General features: G+C 35.5%; 2 protein-coding genes across 2 annotated transcripts; one reads left to right on the top strand and one right to left on the bottom strand.

The window, feature by feature from the left end:
- The first annotated feature begins 142 nt into the window (after nt 1-142).
- LOC139973149 (hematopoietic SH2 domain-containing protein-like) lies at nt 143-7,848 on the top strand. The gene is made up of 6 exons (XM_071979623.1): nt 143-385; nt 2,208-2,419; nt 3,440-3,529; nt 4,575-4,695; nt 5,036-5,082; nt 5,954-7,848. The coding sequence occupies exons 1-6, from the start codon at nt 317-319 to the stop codon at nt 5,994-5,996; spliced, it is 582 nt and encodes a 193-aa protein (XP_071835724.1). The 5' UTR covers nt 143-316; the 3' UTR covers nt 5,997-7,848.
- Nucleotides 7,849-7,985: 137 nt separating this feature from the next.
- LOC139973139 (prostaglandin reductase 1-like) lies at nt 7,986-24,934 on the bottom strand. Its single transcript, XM_071979592.1, has 10 exons — nt 24,695-24,934; nt 21,586-21,691; nt 20,512-20,557; nt 19,375-19,431; nt 18,332-18,496; nt 16,241-16,358; nt 15,075-15,239; nt 12,929-13,037; nt 10,999-11,117; nt 7,986-10,109 (listed from the first exon to the last, which is right to left on the bottom strand). Exons 2-10 carry the CDS (start codon nt 21,689-21,691, stop codon nt 9,999-10,001), a joined length of 996 nt encoding a protein of 331 aa, XP_071835693.1. The 5' UTR covers nt 24,695-24,934; the 3' UTR covers nt 7,986-9,998.
- Between the last annotated feature and the right edge of the window lie 127 nt (nt 24,935-25,061).

Raw genomic sequence — 25,061 nt, 5'->3', positions numbered from 1 at the left:
ATATATAGCACATCTTAATGTGAATAATTGGTTGAAATCGTGGCGTCACAACGGATCTCATATTGATACAGCCGTGTGACTTCCATTTTGCGCTATAGAAATACCCATTAACTTCGTATTACAAAAGGTGTACCTGTATCGCACCAGTGAACTTCAATGCAACTACGTCACCGCGTATTTACAATCCACGGTTATTTCATTCACAACAATAACAGCACTCGGCTATGACTGCTACACATATCGGTAAAGGAACTAACAACTGGCTTCTGAATTTCTGTTTGATTCTATCACATACAAGGTAACGGTAGTGGTCAAAATGGCGACTAGTGAAGCTGGTTACGAAATTGTACGTACAATCGACGAAAAACCTCCGGGATACAGCCGTGTGAGTTGACATCTTTGACATCATTACATAACAACAAGGCATGTGAAGGAGACTAAATTAAATATTGTACAATAAACTAACGGTATTATATTAGATATAACAGATTCCATTTTGATAACACATTATTAAGTAGACTATGACTTTCCACTGATTGTATGATAATGATATAGTGTACATATCTCGATGAATATTGCAAATATGGTGGCGGGAATCGGAATTATTCAGGATTTCATGGAGACCAAGCAAAGTGAGATTTTGTATTGTCCAATCATGTTCCATGAATGTTTTGTGTTTTCTGTGTTCGAATATAATAACAAGCTACTCTTAACTTACTCTTAGAACTATAAAGTAAAGCCAAACAAGTGGTGATGAAATTCAGTTAAAATGTCTGCGTTTTTCAATGGATCACATTGAAAACATTTAGAAGGAACTGTTCACTCAGGGTGATGAATATGGTGGGAATAATTATTCCACCCCCCCCCCCCAAGTACCGTTTAAATATAGGTTATGCTGATCAGCGCTGCACATGGGTTGGTCACAAGTTTGAAAGTATTTTTCTTATATGGCAGTTCTTCACTTCCCCTTTCCCCCCCTGTTTTGGAAGCCTATACTGTAGTAGGCAGCATTGATGTCGTTTTCACAGCATTGTATAGGCTATGTGTACTGCAGCATGGTGACAAGTACTTGTTCTAGAAGTCTATTGGTTTTGCTGTCAAACTATCACGGAAGGTTGATTGAACAAACCAGTATATAACTTCGCTATATCATGACAGTTGTAATGCACTCTGTATACACAGTGTTAAGTACTTCCCGTTTCTGTGACGCAGTGTACTACTCACCAAGTGGTCCTTGATATTTAACATGAGGCTATCAATACATTACTTTCAGTTTTAGTTTTTTATATCAATCATACTCTCGATTATAGGTTATTACTTCCATACATCAATACAGTGAGAATTATCATACGTTTGAATTTTGTACAACTTGTGTTACTAGAAATGTATCTATAGCTTTTTTAACTCGAATGTTTCTTATGTCTGTGAGAGACCTCTTGACGATAAGGTATAGACTGCTCGACGAGGACCTTATTCTATAAATATTAGTTGTTTGTTTCTAAACAAAATTTGAAAAGGAAAAAAACAAAAACTGGCAAAACGTGTTCTTTTGACTGTATATGAGTGGAAAACACTCCCTTTGTGACATACAATATCATTCTTCCTTCCTTCCTTAGCTAAAGTTGTACATTGATACCATGTTCCTACTGTCAAAGTCTTAAAAAGTCTTATATTTGTTCTATTTGAATTTTTACTGCTTCAGCTATTGAATTTAATGGCCCCACGTGCTAGACTACATAGTCCAGCCATTTCAATTCGTGAGTCTATGATATGTGGAAAAACATCCAAATTTGAATTGCCTCGAACTTCAAATCCGCTACTGAACGTAAACGTAAAGAAATCGATTGGATCTTTCGTATTAAATCTCACATCACCGGCCTCAACAAAGACTTGGGACCCCTTAACAACTATGAGTTCTACAAACATATGTAATCCGTTCTTCGCTCCTTAATCCGCTTCCTGTATAGTCATGGTTTATTTAGTTCTAAATCCATAACGTAACTTACACATATCTAGCGTCATACTTTCATTGTGTTACATTTTGTACTTTTCATTCGACTGCCAAGTATTACTGACGAAGGGTCCCAGGGGGACAGAAAATTCAAATATATTTTGTAAAACATTACTCCTTATCTGTCAATTATGAGTCATATCTTATTTCTCTGGTTTGTCCTAATTATTATCGATTATGTTTTGATATCTCGTAGCGTATATTTGATGACATACCAAAGGAATCATCGCCAATCCAAAATGATGATTCGTCAGACGAAACATCGTCCGTTGATTATGCGTTTCCAGTGAAAAATAAACCAATAGAAGTGAAGAGTGAGGAAGCCCTTCCAGTGACTAATGACGTGCACGATATGTCATACCCAATGGTGAAACTACCATCTTGCTACTGTGGTGTTATATCCAGATGGTATGTATATATATCATCATGGTATACCATTAATGTATGTTAAAGGATATTCTTGAATACTTGAATATCCCTAACGATTCTGTTGTGAAGTTGTGGCTGTTTCCCTTTGTTATGATTTTTACACTACTTCATTTCTCAACCTGCAATCAGGGACTTTGACCCCTTTTTCTTCAGAACGAAAGGTCCAAAAACCTCACCTTTTTCTCTTCTAGACGAGGGTGGGTGAGGCTTTACTAGTATGGAGGAAATTTGCACAGTATGTGTGAAAACCAATGATGTAAAATCAGTTTTTAGATTATTTCATGTATGTCACGGTGGTCTGAGCTACTCACGTCAGGCACTAAACACTAATAGAGTAGTAAATAATATTATATTTCAATATCACCTGATAGATCTAACAACAATATCGATACTTTACATACAACAATATCGATACTTTACATACATATCGATACAAGATTTTCATATTATTCATTCATTCCGGAGTCTTCCTTTTAGCTATACATAACACGATATTCAAGTTATCCGTTTGATATAAGAATATGAGTGTCAATTAAACGGGTAACCGCGACCAAACCTGGAAATTTTGATTGAAATTGTACCGAACTATATTAAAATTTCAAGCGGATTCACACAGAGATTACAGGAACTACTGTAAATCTAAACTTTTGTACCACGGTAAATACTGGATCGTACTGACAAATCTGATAAATCGGTAGCATGTGCTATTTACAGTAAGAAGTTTACAGTAAGAACTGAGGATATGTGTAATTCCAACACATGCTACCGAATTATAGCACGATCCAGTTTTTACTGTGGTACAAAACTGTAAGGTTTACAGTATTAACTGTGTTCTCTCTGTGTATCGGGTGAAATTTCAATGCTTTCAAAATTTCAAAAGCACAAACATAGACAGGGTTATGATAGCATATATTATATTTATTGTTTTTCTGTTACAAAGATCGAAAATACAACAGTTTAATGATAAGACAAAATCTTTGTGATTCTTCGTTGTCATAGTGATTCTGAAAGAATACTGCAGACTCAACAAGTAGGGACCTATTTACTTCGAGTCAGCGAAACCAGATCGGGATATACAGTGTCCTTGAGGTAAGAGATATACAGTGTCCTTGTGGTAAGAGATATACAGTGTCCTTGAGGTAAGAGATATACAGTGTCCTTGAGGTAAGAGATATACAGTGTCCTTGAGGTAAGAGATATACAGTGTCCTTGAGGTAAGAGATATACAGTGTCCTTGAGGTAAGAGATATACAGTGTCCTTGAGGTAAGAGATATACAGTGTCCTTGAGGTAAGAGATATACAGTGTCCTTGAGGTAAGAGATATACAGTGTCCTTGAGGTAAGAGATATACAGTGTCCTTGAGGTAAGAGATATACAGTGTCCTTGAGGTAAGAGATATACAGTGTCCTTGAGGTAAGAGATATACAGTGTCCTTGAGGTAAGAGATACACAGTGTCCTTGAGGTAAGAGATATACAGTGTCCTTGAGGTAAGAGATATACAGTGTCCTTGAGGTAAGAGATATAGATTATAAATAAGAGACACTTACCTGTCTTTACTATATCTAATATGTTCATATAATTGATCTCCGTTTTTAAAGGAGCTGTTGGTATATATATGAACACATGTTAGTACGGTTGGAAGATATCTATATATCAATATATACATGTAATGTTAAGTAACATCGCCTAGGCGTCTTCTCGAAAATATTAGCTCTTGTATCTCAAAGGGGCTATTAATTCACTTAAACTTCAAATTTGTATTTTATAGATGCACAAATATGAAAGCTTTAAATAGATGTAAACATAAAATTACAATGAACGTAAAAAATAATATGCAGGTCGAGTTAAACGTCAACATAATGGAGGAGTGAAACAGGTAAATAAACCATAACAAATTAAACTCGGTCATGAATGAAAAAAAAAAAAAAATCAGGTATTATAACAAAATAAAGTTGAAATTCAGTGAGTTATACAATTTTTACATATTTGTTTTACACGATTAATACTATTGTTCTGGGTTTTTAGTAGATATGTCTCTGATTTTTATTTTGTCGTATATTCAATCCCTTTGTTTTTGCATATTATTGCTGGCTACTTATTGTGTTTTGTCTTTTTTCTTGTTTCTTTTATAGAACAAGAGATCGATGCAAGCATTTTGCAGTTGAACAAATGCTTGAAAATGGCAAGTTTGTTGTCCTCGGAGAAAAACCCAAATTCCAAAATTTCAATGATTTAGTCAGATTTTATAAAGTAGTAAGTATTTGTAGCAGTTGATAACTACTTTTATTTCACAGAATGGCAAGTTCAGACCCCTCCCGATCCCCCACCCGTCCCTTCCCCGCCCGATCTCCCGCCCGTCCCCTTCCACACCCCTCCTGCTCCTTCTGCCTCTCACATCCTTCATTATGAAAGTTTAACATATTCATTTCAAGTCATGACAAGAGGTAACTAAGGATTATCGCAATTAAATGGACATATATTTCGTCTCATTGCTTCAAATTGATGTGTGTCTTGTAACCGTCGCAATATAAATTTGCGATGGACATTTGAACATTTTCATATTTATGTTGTTTTTATGTTTACTATTATCCAGCATCCAATATCACCACAAGGAGACTTATTGAAGACGCCTCTTAAACGGTAGGTTAAATATGAAGTATATTATTAATTAGCATGTGACTAATTATCATTTGCTTCTTTGATTTTGATTTTGTCTTTCTTTTGCCTGTACTATTTCTTCGTCAGTGTCGATAGTGCAGTGTCACACACAAAACGTAATGACAAGATGTTTGTATACAGAATTGCGCATTATTCTGAAATGAATGTCAAACAGAATATATCTTTTATTGTTACAAAACATTCAGTAATATATAATATTACCATGGAAACTGTTGTGCTAACGATTTTTGTTGTTATTTTCTACAAACGAAAACATTCAGGAAGTAAATTCATATTCTTACAAGGCAGCCGTAAAAAGTGCATCACACAATACAACTATCATAGGCTACATATTTACTGCATTTAAGTTGTAGTGTGTTTAATAGCTATCATTTACTACAGTGTAGACAATAATATACATATTTTTGTTAAATAACATACATTCCCAATGCCCTGCAGCTAGTGATTTATGATTTTGATACAGATTCGTTGTGGAACAGCTGATTGGTGGCGCCTTTTCAATTTCGACTCAGTTTAATCTGTCTCGATTTTTAAAAATGATGTCCATGAAATTGTCTGTCAATACGTCAATAAAAATCATTTCCTATATAATAGCTCTGATATGGTTCGGTGCAGTTTAGATGTAAAGATAACGAGTATAAACTCAACACGCTTTCAATATATATTCCTAATTTATAAACAATGATTAAATGATACTTTCTTTGAAGTATAGAACTAAACATGATATGATGTCACAGCCTATATATAGTTTGCATTGCAGGTGTTTTTGCTAGAATTAATGTTTGTTTTTGTTTGTTTTTTCTCTCTCTCTTTAATAAATTTGCCCCTACAGACAAGCTTTACTTGATTTTCACAATGAAACACCGGATCCCTAAAGATCGTCATCAACGACAGATGGTAGATGGCTAAAATGACTAAAATGCCAGGAGGAGGAAATCTGCATTGTTAAAATGATTAAAAAGAAAAACATGGCTTTAATTTATTTTTGGAATTTAGCTGAGAGTGGGCGAAATGTCCTTTCATTGTATTTTTGTTTTCTCGGAAACTAGGTCTTATTTCCCAATATGAAGGTAGAACACGTAATGGTTCTTCTTCAATAAATGAGTCTTTACGTCGGAGCTAAGATAGGGGGTGGGGGTTTGTGTAAATCATCTTGTCCCCACGGTCCCCTCGAACCCCCCACTGATGCATAGAGCCCTAGCTATTTATAACGTAAATAACGTTAGGAACGGTTTCGGAATGTACTGTTGATGTTGTACAATGAATGATCGTGTCAGATTGATCATCAAATGACTGTAGACACTGCATGAGACCTCTCTAAAAGGTTGTTCCAAAGGTTGACATCATGGAATTCCAAGCACAAACTAGAACAACTCTAATTTGTATACAAACTTATGTCATTGAAGTGAGTGGTGAAGGTCAAAGTATAAGCATTTGTTGATATTCAATGGATGGGGACTTTAATTTGTTACTGCAACTCTTTTGAAGTTATTTCGGTCACGAATAAGTCAGTTCGACGTTTGGTCCTTAACGGAGACCAAAGCCTGGTAATAGTGTGTAATGTTTATAGCTAGCATACACCTGTAAAATAAACGAAGAAATTATTGTCTAAACCCATCACAACCAAGCTGTCAATATCGAATCACGCCTGTTTCGGACGTGACAGAGAATACACAGAGTACTGGACACTGACTGGTCAAATTGAACAACATGTTAACGTTACTGTATCTTCGCCTAGTTAAATAAAAGTGCAAATATTTGTGAATGAAAAGATTCCCTTGTATGTTTTGCAATGTAAACTTGCCCTCTTGCTTTAACTATGGATAAGTGTCGTTATGAATAAGCACGTATCTGGTAATAGAGTACACGAAACAATTAAATGAAAATACATGCTTACAAAAGCAAATGTTCTAATTTACTGTGCCAAACAACCGTTTCACCTATTTTATTTCGTTGCATATTTTTCTTTTATATATATATATATATTTTTCTAATTATATATATAGCTACGAAAGTGAAAGGGACTTTGTGTCCATGGGATATCTCCTTTTACTTCTTCTGTGTAACATGAATGAGTATCGATATTTTGATATTACATGACATTTCCTTTTCTAGTTTATCTGAAATTTACCCCCTGATTATAATTGAATATGGTATTGTATTCGGGAATTTTGTATATATAGTAAATTACCGGAACTTAGTTCTATCGAGTGGTTTTCATAAATTTGCTAAATTTAATAATGCTTTCTTCAAATTTAGACACTCTTAATGCCAATCCGATTTTGGAATATATGCAATATACATTTTTTTGCGTGGTGCACAACTTATATGAATGAACAAGTTTTGTCTTTATTTCTATTTTAATCTGGTAAATTACAGTAATCTTCTAAGCTTTTCTTAATTATCATCAGTATTGGTCCCAAACTTAAGAATGCTTAAACTTGCTTACCAAAAAAAAAGAAAAAAAGGAAGGAATTTCCTGGTGGCTCTGTGTCTGCAACTTATACATTTGGGGGAATGGTAAAGTAAGCAATAAAATGTCACGGTGAGTAAAATAAATTTCGAAGATACATGATAGCAACATGCTTGTTGACCATGGAGTAAAAGTGACCATATTCCAGTCTGTATTACAATTCCGATCACATTATGTACACATGTTGAAAAATTGGTTATAGCTCTTTCATTTGACCTCTTCAATGAAAATAAAGACTCTGCTGTTGTCAACAATGTGTCTTTCATTCTTCTATAGTTTAATGTTTTGTGGAAGTGTGCAAGGATTTAGGGATTCTGAAATCTAAAGCAGTCAAACCAGGACAACCCTTCCTTTGTATATCGTGTTTATAAAGTTGGGGACGATAACGTCTTATGTAGTGCATACGTATGGAATGTAAAAGACACAAAAAGGAATAATGAAAAACTCAATTGTAGAAGATAAACATATATATATTCTCTACTGGTATACCCACATTAAAACTACATGATTGTGAAACTATTAATAATAATTAATAAAGTCCCCCCCCCTCTCCATCACTCCTCTTCTCATAACACCTTCAAAAAACGTCTTAAAGAGTATCTTATATCAAACTATCATTGATTTTGTATTTCCTTTCATTGCCATCTTTGTTCTGTCTTCTCTGTATACTTAAGCTTTCTTTCTATGTTTTATTTGTAAAGGGGTGTCAACGTAAACAAGCTCTGCAGAGCTTCTTGTTGGCACTCCTCAATCTCTTGTTCTCTTGTACATTTACCCACGTCTATTGTCAAAATTGCATACTTTAATACAAGAGATTGAATGAAAGTCTTATGAATTGAAAATTGAATTGAAATTGAAAAACTCTCTTCCACCCTTTTTTTCTCCACACCTTACTGTCCTTGTCCTTCTCCAGTTTATTCCCTACCCCTCTTCACCTGTTGGTTTCTTTCTTTCTTACGTCCATCTACTTTCTTTTTGTCTACTAATCCCCTTACATATTTCTCTTTGTGTTCACCAACCTCATTAACCTGTCTGTATTCTGTACGTGTTTTTGTCCCTTCTGTTACTGTTACTTGTCATTTAGCCTCTGAAGATCCTGCTAGGGTCGAAACGTCAGGCCAACTTACTTTTACACAATAATTATGATTATAATAATTATGATGGTGACAATATTATCATTATCAGGCTGCACAGTCTCCACAAGAGTTTCCCTTGTTTGACAAGTGGTTAATATTAGTGTGACCTTTAATATATAAGTTGACCAACACCAGGCTCAAGGGTGAGGTCATAGGTCATCACCAGCATAGTATATACACTTACTGAAATAAAAATAAGTGTACCATATTATGGCGAAAAGGCGGTGCTTCCTCAAAAATGCTAGCACTTTTATTCATTTTAGTGAAATATTAACTGTAAATGGTTATGCCTTTTCAAAGCTATAAAGTAGATCCTTTTTACCCACCCAACCACAATAGCTAGTTTCATTCATAGAATTGGAATGACCCAGAGACTCTTAATAAATAAATTTCTTTCTTTCACAACACTTTTGACTGCATGCTGACAGACATTTGCATAATATTTTCGGTTCAACGAATAACTTTAGAATAATTGTATATAACTTGCAAAACTTTCCATACTGTTAAAGCTTTAATATTCGTGGGAGGATTGATCAGAGTTTCAACAGCTTTGAAAGGATTAGGAACCAGCAATGAAAGGATATTAAAAGGATATGGACCAGCTCTAAAGTACATCTGATAAGAGGAACATACAGCTGTAACCAGCGCGTTGTTTCTCAATCTGTATGCATCTCTGATTCTAACATTGATATTACTAAGCCATTTTTTACATAGGGCCTTCAAACCATCAAACTTATAATCAATAGGTACGGGATTTTGTTCAGGTTCAACTCAGTTTGTGGGCCGATTATCTGCTTGGAATTAATTTATTACGATTCATGACCGTGCTTAATAATATGAAAGACGTGGTGGTATATAATAAGGTCAATGAGTATTTACAATACTAAGGCAACATTTGTACGTGTCCACATACCTAAATGCTGACTTCACAGACTCAAACTAAATGACATAGATGATTAACTTAGGGGACACAACCTTTCATATCGCTCGTTTTAGGCAAAACACAATTCAGAGAAGCAAGTAAACATGCCCACGACCCCTCCCCTACCCCCAATATTAATAATAATTATACAAACAAATAAAGTAACATTGTTGTTCCTTGGAGTATCACGTGCTTTGATTTGTTGCAATGAATATTAGTAATTCCAAACACCTAACTGCAAAAATGCCCAGAGGGTGAGCATATTAATGCATAGTTTGCCGCATACGTTGATATAGATATGGCGTTGGCATCATGCAGTAGCTTTGTTGGTGTCTGTCGTGTCTATCTACACGGTGACCACAACTTTCCCTGTATTTTGTCCAGTGAAGAGGGCAGCAAAGGCATCGAACATACTCTCAAAATTCTCAAATTTATGCTCTCGATACTTCAGTTTACCCTGACGAAAGAGAAAATGAAATTGTGTATTTTACATGTTAAGCATATCATAGTTGGTTTGGAAGAATATATCAAATGAATAGAATAGAATTTAGAAATCACAACCGAGGACCTGAAATTCTTTTGTTCAAGTCCTCGGTCAGAATACAAAACAAGTGCACACACACACATACATACAAATACAACCCAACAGCTGTTAACGCATAACCACAGTCAGTTTCATTTCGTGTAGACATTCATAAATTTATGACTGGATCTTTCAGATATTTTTTTCTTCAGATTTTCTTAATCATGCTTTGCTATGATTTGCGATGCGCAAAGAGACAGGAATAATTTTAAACCCGTTTTACTTAAAAGTTGAAAATGGAATAGTAGTACATTTAAGAAGGAGTTCAGTGAAACTAGATAACATTCAAATCTACCATACATCGAGTTAGGGACCAGATATTGAGATGAGGATTTTGACAAACCGTTTGGAATAGTATTTTCTTTCACTATAAGTGTTGCCTTCAATCATAGGCGTAGGAGCCCAATTTGATTTGTGGGGCTTTGACGACTTACCCGAAAAAATATAACCAACATTTTTCGCGCGCGTTCATCATGTTAATGTGCATATCATATTGGCATGCATCGGTTATTACCTCACATGCCCATAACATTTACAATCATTTGCCATGTTATTACCCTTCCATATTGGTTAGAATTATCGGGGAAGTCGTTACAATAATAATGATGATAATAATATCAGTTTAACCATTGAAAAACACATTGCAAATATATGTTCCTTTCAGTATGTGCCCGAAAAATTATCAGCTTATTGCCCGAATTTTCTGCAGCCCCCAGACCCCACCCCCTCCCCCGCCTCCTACGCCTATGCATTCAATACAAACCTCTTTAAGCCAGACCACCATTTCTTTGAGCGCATCATCACGTCTTGCGAAGTACGTCATCACGTTGAATCCCTCGACTCGAATGGACTTGTAAATTAGCAGATGAATGAACTCGGTAACTGCACCACGTAAGAAATTGAAGTGAAGTTTTACTGATAATGATAAATCATGTCTTTCCTTGTACCAATGTTTAGAATTTATGATACAATATATTTCATTCCCGGTACCAATGTTTAGAATTTATGATACATTATATATCATTCCCGGTACCAATGTCTAGAAGTTGTCGTGTACAGTGAACAGACACAAGTTTACTATAAAAAAAATATCAATTTCCCCACCTCAAGAAATGGTAAATAGAGATTGTAATAATGCAAGAAACCAAATAATATAGAAGGCGAAACTTGCTTTAAGCCATATGAAAGCAGGTGGAATCGTGGTTTAAACAATAAAATCTCTCTGTCTACGAACAGCTACTGTCCCATGTAGGCCGTGGGCCGAAGTAGGAAAAGTGATCTAAAAATTAATTTTCGTTGTAAAGTCACGGGGTCTACATGAAACCCATTACATTTTATTAGCAATATGTATTATTTTCCAAAATCAGTTGTTCCCAAGTGTCAATGTTGCACATTAATGTTTTTTAGGCCAAAATGGCGGCAATTTCCCCATACATATCCTGCACAAAATAGAATAGACCACAAATACCATAAAATCGATCAGAAGGAGAATCTACCTTCATGTTGAGGTCCCGCCGGCAATTTTGAACATATGTGGAATGATAATTTGTTTAGTGGGGGGAGGGGGGTCTACTAAAAGGTCACAAAGCACTAAAAACAGAAATAGAGGGCGCTGTCCATTTCAGTATATCGGAGCATTGCATACTGCTATGCGAAAAATTATAATTAAAATTACTTCGCGATGCTTTTCATTGTAATTACATGGAAAATCTGTCTTAGTTTGATCATGTGCCAAACATCATTCTGCCTAGCCCAATTCTATGCACTGCAATTCCCATACTTATGTTTGGTAGCTGGACATGGATATATTAAATGGTGCTTAAAATCCTACCCCTCTCCAAAATTTCAGAGATTGAAGCCCCTCTTGAATTAAAAATATTGAGGCAAAGTTAAGGGATTGGGAAGGTATGGGAAAGGGTGAGGTGGTGTAAGGAGGGGATATGTATAAATCTAGTTTATAAATGAGGAAAGCATATGGGAGTGAAGCTCCAATGTAAACCATAAAGTGTTATGTAAAGAAGGCGAGGAAGGTGTGTTAGTTTCAGTTCTGTATTATATTATTATTGCAAAAGATATTTTTTCATAATTTTTTTTTGAAGCATTTCTGTTTTTACAGTTACTTTATAAAGGGCCAAAACATTATGAATAAGAAGTGTAACTAAAAACAAGCATTTAACATTTTTATAATGGCATTTGTTGGTAGTCCTCTCTGTGTTGCAACGAACTTAAACGATTTTGGACTTCGGCCCACGGTCTAATGCATGTAACCACTTGTGAGGCCTAGACGTAAACACGCATATACGCCCACGAATGCCACGAGTATTGATGATTCAGTGCGTGAACACACATGGAGTGTTAGCTCAGTGGTTAACGCCGGTGCCTTTCAATCATAAGGTACCCGCAACGAGTCACTCCAAGATTAATGTATGTCGTCCAGTTACAGAGTTGTTGACAATTGACAATTCATAATCATGGACGTTAAATATGAATGTAAGAGACTGACTTCGGTCAGCTTGCGGCTTTGATATAAAGCCAATGAGGCTTCTTCGCGAGTTCTTGCTTGCAGGAGGAGGATCTAAAATACATACATACATATGCGGTGATGGCATGACAGATGTTTTCTTGCCGTTTCAAATCGCAACAAGATTTCTGATGGTTTCCTTTTCCTCCGTATCATATTTTCGCATACTTACCTTTCGGCTTGTCACCCTTGACGTTATAGCTAGAGATAGATCCACATACAGCTACACGACCTTTTTGGTTTATATGGCTGTAAATGACAGATGAGGCTTCTCCACCGACCTTTGAAGAAAAAAAAATGAGTGAAAAAAAGAGGCGATTTAGTTCACAGAACTCTCCTTTAAACTGAATTAAACGTGTTAATTTACCTCTTCGTTAATGAAATCAGGAAACATTATTTGATTGTATACTCATTTACAAACTGTTAAAAAAAAAGTGTTTTTATAACACGGATTTCGATGTAACTGAGAAATGAGAAAGACATTTCTAGTTTTAGCAAAATACTCCAATTTCAAGGTTCTGGTAAACTATTTAGGAATCAACAGCAACTTAACTTCTGGAGAAAGTAACTCTTATTTTACATTGTGTAACACATTCTTAATGTATATCAGTAGCTATAGTATACATACTAGTGCAGCATTAGAACCAAATATCCTACTCGCTGTATTTATACCAAGGTGAATTCTACTTTACCCTAACATAACCTTGTACTCACATACCGATATTACTCAAATATTCAAAGCACTTTGTTTCATATTTAATTGCCAACTGAAGATAAATTGAGCAAAATGTATCTACCTCATACCATCTTGCTTAAACTAATCATTAAAAATCTTAACATATTTTGGAAGAATTTTTGTTCTTCAAATGAACGTCAGTGTCATAGTAAACATTTAATAATTGGAAATAGCCGCAATCTAAATGGTCTATTTTGTTTTCCGTAGTTTTCGCTAGTTCATGGGCTAAATTAGCATATATCTAGCCGAAGGTTAATAGGTCAATTTTACAGGTATAATCCCTATTGGCACGTTGCCAATGAACTAAAATTCCAAAACTTCCAAACGTCACAAGTTGTAATGAGTCAGATAGTTAGCTATACAATAGGAACAAAATAAGTCCAACTTGGTAGGGTATTGTTTATACACCTGTGTTTCGAGGTTTATAAGTATATGGTGTAATAGCATTCGGGGTTGAGATCCAGAACTGGTATCAATATTTCTACGCAGAAAGTTATAAGGTTCAGGCCGTGTATACCGCCTAGGGCGAAGTAATATCATATTAGTTTGACTACCTTCCAAAGCTATAGACAAGAGCACGTGGCGTCTGTCATAGGGGAAGCAGTGGGAGCTTTTTAAAATTACACCGCAACCTTGCCAAATAACTTAATAAACGTAATAAAGACTTGGAGCATCCTTCTTGGAAACCAGCCCAACGCCTATGTCCTGGACACCGTTAGCCATCTTGTATGGCAGCTAATCCGGGATTCTTGACTGGCCCGACGAACTACCAGGAGCATACCTGAACGTGGCCCCATATATATACTGGTGGACCCTGCCTGGAGTATACACGCGACGTTTTTACCCTGCACTTTGAACTACGGATAGTATGAACATTATGGTTTAAACGTTGCAAAGGGATAGTAAGCGGAAACAAGAGGGGCAATATAATTAAGGGTGCAATATAACTCAACGGGCAAATAATATTCAATATTTAAGTATAAGTTAATTCATTTGTTTTGGTGTTAAGTAGTTTGATGTGAAAGTTAGTGCAATAAGACGTGTAATAATAATTGTTCACTAACTTTGACAGCGTCTTGTTGTATTTTGTTGTTTGTGATAGTGTAAACACCCCAGTATTTGTAAGGAAATCTGCGAACCCACATGTCCCAGCAATACAGCCGTGACAGTCAGTCGGCAAAATACTTAATATATTCGAATCTGAATATTTTATTGCGCGAACGATTCTACATATCATTTTTAGTCTCATGCAAAGAACAACTATTGGAAGTAGTAGGCTAATTCGTAGGGGAGTGCTCTCTTTTTAAAAAAATAAATCGGTGACAAATGAGCCATGTATTTGATGCAATATCTTAGTATATTAAATACTAAAAAAAAAATTATAAATAAAAAAAAATAACAACCTTCTGAGCTTACTTCAATCTGAGCTATACTCCAGAGAAGAAAGATGAATGTAAAAGACACTATAGAAGATATATCATAATTCTATTAAAAAAAAATAATAAATAAAAAAAAATAAATAAAAAAAAAAAAAATTAAAACATGTTCATCGATGATAATAAAACCTTCTGAGCTTACTCACATTTTCAAAGAAAACATCGATTCCGTTCGGTGCTAGTTTCTTGAGTTCATCGCCGAGTTTGTCCGGTGTTACTACCTTGTAGTTGTAGGCTTCGTCAAATCCTAATTCTTCTTTAAGGTATTTTACCTTCTCATCAGATCCAACAGAACCGATCACTTTGCAGCCCTTATTACAATGAAGAAATGGTAGAGTTTTATAAGTTAAGAATAAACTTATATAATCATTCTGTTCAAATTAAAGTGTGGCGCTATAGTTGTTTCATTACTAGTAAGTCATCTTAGGTTGTGGATTATCCTTGCTCGTGTTTTAAGTATTTTTTTTTCAATTGATCAGTACAGTACCACAATCGTAAACTGAATTAATTCTTTATTTCATCTGCGATTATTTTGATGTTAATTATAACAATTTCACAAGAAATGATAATTACAACCATATTATTTAGTGTTTGAAGTACTAAAGCAAATGCGGCTCTTTTCATCAATAATAAATTGAGTTCAAAATAATATGATCGATTTTTTGTATTTTTATATAAAGCTTACTTACATATCAAACTATATGCCTATACATCTTTGAACAGGACTACGGTGCCTTCTGTTACAACTGAGGTATATAATATGCACACAAAATGATATCTTTCAAGAGTTCGTATTGAAACATTACAGCAACCAAATTATTTGATGTTTTTAGTTTCGTTATGTGAAACTGTATGAACGATAAGAGGCTATCATATATGATTTAGGCAACATTGACAGTATCAAATAAGCATTGATAGTTTCTTTAAGATCTTTGTGTTTAGTACGAGTTTAATTACAGAATTGTAGAGTCCTTATGTGGAAGTTCTTAATCATTAACAAAAAGTTTCGCAATCTGCACGCGCCTAGAGAGGAATTTGCCAAGGGAGGGGGCAAAGCCTGTATCCAAACAATCTAAGCGTAGCGCCACCATTAGTTGGTGCGAAGCGTACCCCCCCCCAAAAAAAAATTGCCGAAAATGCCTCCCAGATCGCTGGATATGGCACTTCCCAGGCCTTGTATAAGTTGCATCTAAGCATTTTCTATTTTGAAATTACTAGCCCCATTCGCCCCCTTCCTCCACCCCTTGGCTACGCGTCTGGCAATCTGTGTAGCTGACATTGACTTGCTTAATATGAATGTTCAAATACTAACCTTTATTTTAGCAATTTGTCCAACAACTGACCCAACTGCTCCAGCCGCAGCATTCACCAGTACAGTATCAGTCTCTTTAAGTTGTGCTACTTCCTTCAGTCCGAAATAGGCTGTGAGTCTGTCAAATGAAACATATTATATATATATATATATATATATATATATATATATATATATATATATATATATATATATATATATATATATATATATATATATTACTTCGTTTTAATGAAGAGTGTCATATCAATTCCCTCGTTTTCTAAGTTATAACTCTAAGACTGAGGTGGGCAACCTACGGCCCGCGGGCCACATGTGGCCCGCCAGTGATTTTTTTGCGGCCCGTTAGATGTCTCAAGAAAAAATACAAAAATTTTATTTTACATCATCACAAAAAACGAGCTAACTGCTTGGATTTTCAGCACTAATGATACTGTCAAATAGGCCAATTATCCCCATTAATTATCGACAGACTGTATGTATTGACATTATGCTTTTGTGAATACAGATTAAGTACACACACCTATTGCTTGAAGGTCCTCGAAATCAAAGGTTTGAAATCAACAGCAGGTCGTTCGTTAGGTGCGTTCAGTTTTTCACTCCTTATAACTAGCCCATTCATTGCAAAAGGTTGCCCACCCCTGCTCTAAGACAATATTTTATTATCTTGATATGATTTATCTGTCGGTAAATGTATAATTATAATTCAGAAGACATCTATTTTTGTGATGTATTACAACAATTTACGCTCATGTAACATCTAGACTTTATTGAATTGTATACTATAATAGTATGCTCAACTATGATCTATCCTACTTTATACTCTGCATTGCTCTGCTCTGCTTATTCGGATTTTTTCTTTTCTTTTTGATACGTGAAAGTGTTCTCTTTTTTACTTTATCATTCTAACATTTTGTTGCAAAGTAAAGAATTCCACATAATTCTAGTATTCGAAAATGTAGTAAAAAATGTTACATATGGCAATTGTAATTCATATTTAATCTAAAGTTTGAGAGAAAAATAATGAAATCAAAATTTACACTTTAATTGGTAACTTTATAGTACAATAAGTGAGCAATCATGCATGCTGGGACAAATACAAAAAAAAAAAAAAAACAACAACAACCTCAATATGTAATCGCTTTGCAGTTAATTGATTAATTTCTCCCTTACTGAAAGTAATGAATTGACGGATTAATACTTTACTTCACAGAAAGATGTTGATAGTATTATGGTACCATTATACGTTTCCATTGTTGTATGCTAATATAATATTATGCGGTATTAATTTATCACTGTGATTTCCATTTCAAATTATTAATACTTTCTGGTCTTTTTTAAGATTGACTTTAAGTTCTACATTAATTGATATTATATTGTGAATCATTAAAACATCTCTATAGGTACCGGTAGTATGTCTATAGCACTATTAATTGAGCAAAGCCTCCTTAAACACTTGAAGCTCCTGAATTAGAGTGGTTGAACTATACTACTTTAAATCAAATATACCATTAGCATCAGTTCCTCGTGTGTCATACAAATTCAACATAAATGTGTTATGGTTTCAAAAAGGTTATGTTAATGTATTGAACCTATACCAAGCGCACATTGTGTTGAATATCGCCCAAAAAGTGCTCTGCTGGTCGTTAGAAGTTTAAAACAAAAAACATGTTTCTTTTGAGTTTGAGTTTATAAAGCAATGGGTTAGCATTTAACAGTTTGGACTGTAGCAAGGAAGTGACGTCACCGTCAATAAGTGGAGTATTCCACGAGAATAAGCACACTTTAAAGCTGAATATTTCCAGTACAGAATAGCTATATAGAAACATAATGGTAACACCCAAAGGTTTCTTTTTTCTTGAATTATTATACACATCAAGACTAACGTTCAGTTTAGAGTTACTCTTTAAGTAAAGTGTTGATATTTGCGCTGGAGATTAGAGACAACGTTTAAGTATTAGATATATGCTAATTGTGTCACAGTAGGAAGCTAACACTGCACTTTATATTCACAAGTAAACACTTTGTTCAAGTGAAGCCGTAACGCTTGGCAAGCAAACTATAATAGTGTAAACATTCCAAACAACTTACCCTGGCATACCCAACGTTCCGACTGTCAAGGTAAGAGGCACACCTTCAGGGAGTTCTGGAATCCTTTGAGTTTGTTTTCCATTTACTACAGCATGAGTGACCCATCCGGCATATGCTTGAGCATAATCGCCAACTTTAATTGCAGGGTCCTTGCTTGCAGTGACTCTAAAAATAATTTGAAATAAGTTTTCAAAAATAAGTTTATATATATATATATATATATATATATATATATATATATATATATATATATATATATATATATATATATATATATATATATATATATATATATATATATATATATACATAAACATTTTCTACATAATCTTGCCTAAGATTCAATATTATTGCTGATGTGAACAGTCCCCTATAGCTGTTACCAGTTCAGTACAACTATGCGATGGCTCCATTCCGGAACATAATTTTATGGTCTTATACGATTGAGATATCACTCCGCACAATTGTTCTCCGCCAGTAAAAATGCAAGAAAGCACTCTTTATATATATGGCATCCAGTAGGATTGGGCCTTTGTGGCTTTCATTTTGAAATCACATGCGGTGGGTAAGTTTGGTAAAATTAGATAAAGTTAAACCATGTAGCATAGGAGATGTGTTTACATATGAGCAGAGGTGATTGTCCGGAATGGACCATGAATGTTGCATGTATCCAGTGGAGCTAGGGTAATGGAGGACAGTGGGAGGGTAATGTTCACCAAGTGAAAAATTCTACACGGACCATATTACTTTGAAGATTTAGTGTTTTACGTCAATGGATAAACGACAGGGTTAAATATACTATCTAATGTGGAATCATTCAACGGTCAACAACGACGTGGAACACTTCCAATGCCAGAAACCCCCCTTGAGTGCCCTATATATCAATTGCAACGACGTTATATTAGTATATACACACACACAAACACACACATATATATATATATATATATATATATATATATATATATATATATATATATATATATATATATATATATATATATATATATATATGTAATATATGCAATTTGTTTTGTACTTACTTGCCAACGATTTCCCCAAACATTGTGTCGCCGATCTTTGCGCTCATTGTCCAACCCCTGCATGGAAAGAAGAACAATGAAGGAAAACATGATCATGTATTGACTATAATTGCTAATTTTGCATAAAACGTGTGTGGCTTTAGCGAAACTGCACACTATTTAATTGGATTTGTTCCATTTGGCAGTCCTCGAGTCACATGATTTAACTACTGATGTCCAAGTGTGCTGTAGAAAAGAGTGGATAACCGGACATAAGTTTAAACCACAAACAGCGTTGATCAATTAATAATTCTTCTGAAACCATAAAAAAAAAACTCATTAGACAGAAAGCAGAAAGATAACCTTCGAAAAACAAACTGAATCTTCCAAACGTAAACTTCTTCAGAAAAAAAGTTCTTTGCTCTTGGTCCACACTGGGCGTCCTTACATCGACCATGGTTATGTTGAAATATCCTGTCACAACTCCCCTCCCCCCCAAAATACTACAAAAATCAATTGAAAATAATATAACATGTACAAATGATATAACAAGTACAAATAATATTATATGTACAAATAATATTACATATACAGATAATATTACATGTACAAATGATATTACATGTACATATAATATTTCATGTACATATAATATTACATGTACATATTATTACATGTACTGATAATATTACATTTATAGATAATATTACATGTACAGATACTATTACATGTACAGATAATATTACATGTACATATGATACCAATTGTACATATAATAGTACATGTACATATAATATTACAAGAACAGATAATATATATGTACAAATAATATTACATGTACTGATAACAATTACATGTACAAATAATATTACATGCATTTCCTTGCCTAAGGTCATGTCCATGTTATAAGGTTACCCCCACGGGGTGAGGGGGGGTGGCATTAATACGACACATGACTTTACAGATTTGAGTTAAAATATTCCATTTGAGGCTTCTAACTAGCGAAGGCCTTTAATCGAAACAATATCAATCGTACTGTCAACCAATTTACAAATCGATAAAGAAAATTATGATTAAATAACAGTTCGGTTTTCATAGTTAAAAATAAGACAGTGAAACAAACTATTCGCTTCTTTTATGGAGAATAACACAACGTACCTCATGTAAGGATCAACTGTTAGGACTGCTGTGGTGATTAATACTTCTGTAAGTAGAAACGTTTGGCGTTAGAAAGATTCTAACTTTATTGAATGAAGGCAATAATTTGGCTGCTATGTTGGACTGCACTTTCTTAGGAAGGAAACAATAGCCTAAAGTTCATCAAGTTGGTAATCATGCATGATTGTTATGAAAACTGAAAGATGAGACTGATGTAACATTCTATAGGTAATATAGGAGGACAGGTATAACGGTCTTGGTCGTGCAGATTTAAAAGACATCCAAATAGTATATATATATACCATCGATCTCTCTCCTAAAGCTCCTGCATAATAACATCCCATCAGAGGAACGAACGATGGGTTATACATGAGCCATATAGTGACATGGACTTACTATATTACAGGTTTGTAACTTCCAAAAGTACGTTTGACATTTTAACCACAGGAAGAACTAGCAAAGATGTGGTTACATGTTGGGATTATGACGTCACTAGAGGCAGGATAGATCGGTTGGTATAGAGAAAATGAATTTTAGTCCTGTGATTACTGGTGCGATCCTGTAGTATGTCCAATTAATTCTTAGTTCTTTCGTAATATTTTGAAGGATGAATCTTGCCATGCATGGTAGATAGTCTATATATAGTAAACACATAAGATAGTAATAACGGCATTAAATGTTGAAATCGAAATAACCACGCAGGACACAAAGCAGGCTACCCTTTGATAGTGCTTATAGACTCTATCTGGAGGAGGAGAGAGCTAATTAAGTTGGTAGCCGGGAACCACTTTGCTACCAGGACACATTTCCGAAGTCTCCTTTATCTTTCACATTAGTTTATTATAAACAAAGATAATACATTGATGTATGTATGTATGTATGTATGTATACATATATATATATATATATATATATATATACTTACATATATATCACATTTTATCCCTGATATACTCATTAGTCAGGGACTGTAGAGCCTTGACACCTCTGACCCTCCTCCCTCTCGTCAGGTCTGAACAAACTTGGAGACTTTTGGAATAGTTTAACTGATCTAATTTTTTTCTATATACATACCTCCATCTTTGACTTCGGGGATATCAAATTCCTGGATCTCCAAATCTGTTCTTTGTGGGAAACCATCAAAATGTTTCAAAAGAACCCATTTTCTGCCCTTCGCCATCTGTGTTGAAACGTTTTATAACTGCGTTAACATGTATAGTTCATGGTATAACCTTTTAGAAATATTCTACAGTGTAGCGTAAGTAACATACTAACAAACAGTACCATTCGCATTTTTAATTAATATGGTTGCTTTGATCTATGACTTTCGTACATGCATGTCGATTGGCGAAACATTGATGAGATCTACATAGGGCCATGCAAATTAGTTGTGTAGCGTTATATAGGTACTGAAGCAAAGTACATCGTGTCTTTTAAATTACCACGTTTTTGTCGATATAGGCCCAGTGGCGTAGTTACAGGGAAAGGGCTACCCCCCCCCCCGCCCCAGGCATTTGTCTTCTCTTGCTTCAACTTAATCTTTAGAATTAGTTTGTAGAAAACAGTTTCCCCCCCCCCCTTCCCTCTTGTATAAGAAAGCACTTGTTCCCCTAAAAAGGTAGTCTTGATACTCCCCTATATAGGACTACATATGACAGCTTGGATCATTGGTGTGTGCGTGAATAAGTAGGCTAGGTATGCAAAAGTTGGGTACCTCAATGTACAATAATTGATACTGCTCGAACTTGGTATAAAACCCAGCCTTATCAACAAGTGGCGTGCGCATTGGAGGGGGGGGGGGTGGGTGGTGGCGGTGCATCGCCCTGCACCTACGACCGTCAGTCGGGGAAATTTGCCTTCAGTAGGGAAAGAATTTGACCATTATTACGGATGTAGTCTCAACCCACCCCCCCCCCTTCCCGTTTTTCTTCAACCCTCACACAAAGTAGGCCTACATTTTGGCAAAACCTTTACATAGACCTGATTTATATTCTAAATATGCCTCAGAATTCAGCATGTAACATCTTAATTTGTAATTCTTCTTTTTTTCCTGTATAGGACACGCGGCTTCAGTGACCCCACGGCAGCACCTCTCTATTATAACCTCCTTAATTCGCCTCTGGCCCTCCCAAAACGGTTCAGATACCTTTACCCTTCCTTGATCAGTTGGGATTTACTATATAATTTATTAGCACAATCTTGCGTTTATAGCTATACTTAGCCTATATCTAAACCTAAATTATAATTTAAATATGACTCAGAATAGGCTACAACATTTGACGTTCAAAACATTAATTTCTTCCCTGTATGACCTCCAGAAGCCGACTTAAGTGACCCCAGTTGGCCCGACCCCCCCCCCTCCTACTACTCCCAGGAACTCGCGAAGAAGCCTAATTGGCTTATCAAAGCCGCAAGCTGACCGAAGTCAGTCTCTCACATTCATATTAAAATAGGGGGCTCAAATTTTGATTTAATCATGTGGAAGAGGCAAGGCAATAGCGCTGGATAAAACTCAAAGTAAGATACTTTTAGAAACCATAGCAATGATAGTAATTGTACCTTGTGACGGGCCCTGCAGGAGGGCCCATCAAAATGGTATTAATCATGCGAAAAGAGACAATTCATATTGCGGTACACCAGTTAGACATTGGGGTGTCCCAAAATACTTATTACAGCAACTTTATGATGTACCGGGGCCCATGCAGGCAGCAACCAAAAAAGGCCTGTGGCCAACACATGATTCATTTATGTGAAATGAGAGCAGGATGATTCTTAAAGTGGCATTGGACCCTTTGTACATTGGGGTATCCAAAAATACCAATTACAACAATTTTATGATGTACCAGGACCCAGACAGCAGCCAGAAAGGGCCCGTGGCCCACACATGATTTAATCATGTGAAAAGAGAGCAGGATGATTTCATGTTATTGGCGCTAGACCCTATGGTTATCGGGTATTAAAAAAAGAAAAACCTATGACTACAAATTCATCCTCTACCATGGCCGAGACAACCTCAAGGGCCCATGGCCCAAGTGATTTATTCATATGCAAAGACACAAGGATAATTCCTGTAGTTGTATTGGACCCTTTATACATTGGATAAACCAAAAAATACCATCGACGACATTTATCTGTACCGGGCCCCACACAACAGCCATAAAGGGCCCATGGCCCACACATGATTTGATTATGTTAACAAAAAGCAGGATAACTCTTTTAGAGGTGTTGGCTCTATTGGACATTGCGGTATTCAAAAATACCAACGAATTCATTTTTTAACTGTAACGGGGCCCATGTAGCAACTTCAAAGGCCCAGTTGCCCACATAGGAATTAATCATGTGAAAATAGACAAAGGGCCTAAAAATTGCACTAAGGCATCAACGTGATCCCTTTGGCTTGAATATTTTATTCCTTCTCTCAACATGCTGACACAAGTTTTGGACATTCCCATATAAATCTCGACATACTGATACAGTTTTGGGCATTAACGAAACGTTGGCGCGCGCCGATGTTCCAAAATTATAGCACGACGTCAATATTGTATCTAGCAAGCAATGTTGACATGACCAGTGTAGTACGTGTCATGCTGTTACAAGTTTTCGACATGCTGATGTTGAATTTGACATGTTGATAGACGCAATGACATATTGTATTTTGTTTCGACATGTTCATATGGAATTGTAACATGTTGATATCGAATTGTAACATGTTGATATCGATTTGGACATATATATAGTAACTTGGACACTTCACTTTCTTTTTCGACATTTATGGAACGTTTGGCTCTCCGTAATGATTTTGAATTGTTAATTGTCAACAACTCTGTAACTGGACGACATACATTAATCTGGGAGTGACTCTAACCGGGGACCTTATGATTGAAAGGCACCGGTGCTTGCTCGGAATGTGTGCTCGGAAACTCACTGACAGGTATATAGTCTATACTTTACTACACGGATAGCTTTAATGCACTTTGGCTATCCAACTGGCCCTACCCTGTCGTTAGCTCGATCGGCTTATCACCTCTTTCTTTCAGTTACGACGCCTGTAAACGTAATCACCACTTACCTCATTTTACTACTGACAGCCTAGCAATAAACGTGTTTACATTAAGTACTATACATCATTTATCAAAATAACGCTAATTCAATACACTGATGTAAACATTATATTTGTACTCACGATGTTTTGTTTTTTCGCCTGGTAATATTAGTTTCGGTGAACTGTTGCTTGTGATTTCAGCTGCAGCTTCTTATAATCACCTTCGTACTCTTCGACTTCACTACAGATTTACACACCTTTGTTATGTACGATTTACGTTGTACTTACATATAGCTCAAATAATGCTGGTAGGACGTGTACCAGTTAGCCTACACGCTCCATTGAATTACGGTCGATCTTTAATTTTTGTTTCCCCTCTACACTTGACTATTTGCTAAGGGTAACTGTGATTGACTGAAGGTCACATTGTTGCAGAGCTACAAGTATCAATATAAAACCTTAAATAGTCCAGAGCTCACTATGATTAAAGGGATAATCCGTTTGATAT

The sequence above is a fragment of the Apostichopus japonicus genome, chromosome 9 (genome assembly GCF_037975245.1).
Source record: "Apostichopus japonicus isolate 1M-3 chromosome 9, ASM3797524v1, whole genome shotgun sequence".
Taxonomy (NCBI): Eukaryota; Metazoa; Echinodermata; class Holothuroidea; order Aspidochirotida; family Stichopodidae; genus Apostichopus; species Apostichopus japonicus.
This window is presented reverse-complemented; position numbering and strand designations above follow the sequence as displayed.

Excerpts from the sequence above, each read along its gene's own strand:
- LOC139973149 (XM_071979623.1), top strand. The coding sequence starts at position 317 with ATGGCGACTAGTGAAGCTGGTTACGAAATTGTACGTACAATCGACGAA. Across the intron at positions 386-2,207 it reads AACCTCCGGGATACAGCCGT|CGTATATTTGATGACATACC; the intron begins GTGAGTTGACAT and ends GATATCTCGTAG. Across the intron at positions 4,696-5,035 it reads TAGTCAGATTTTATAAAGTA|CATCCAATATCACCACAAGG; the intron begins GTAAGTATTTGT and ends ACTATTATCCAG.
- LOC139973139 (XM_071979592.1), bottom strand. The coding sequence starts at position 21,691 with ATGGCGAAGGGCAGAAAATGGGTTCTTTTGAAACATTTTGATGGTTTC. Across the intron at positions 16,359-18,331 it reads GGAACGTTGGGTATGCCAGG|ACTCACAGCCTATTTCGGAC; the intron begins GTAAGTTGTTTG and ends TTCATTTGACAG. Across the intron at positions 15,240-16,240 it reads GACAAATTGCTAAAATAAAG|GGCTGCAAAGTGATCGGTTC; the intron begins GTTAGTATTTGA and ends CATTGTAATAAG.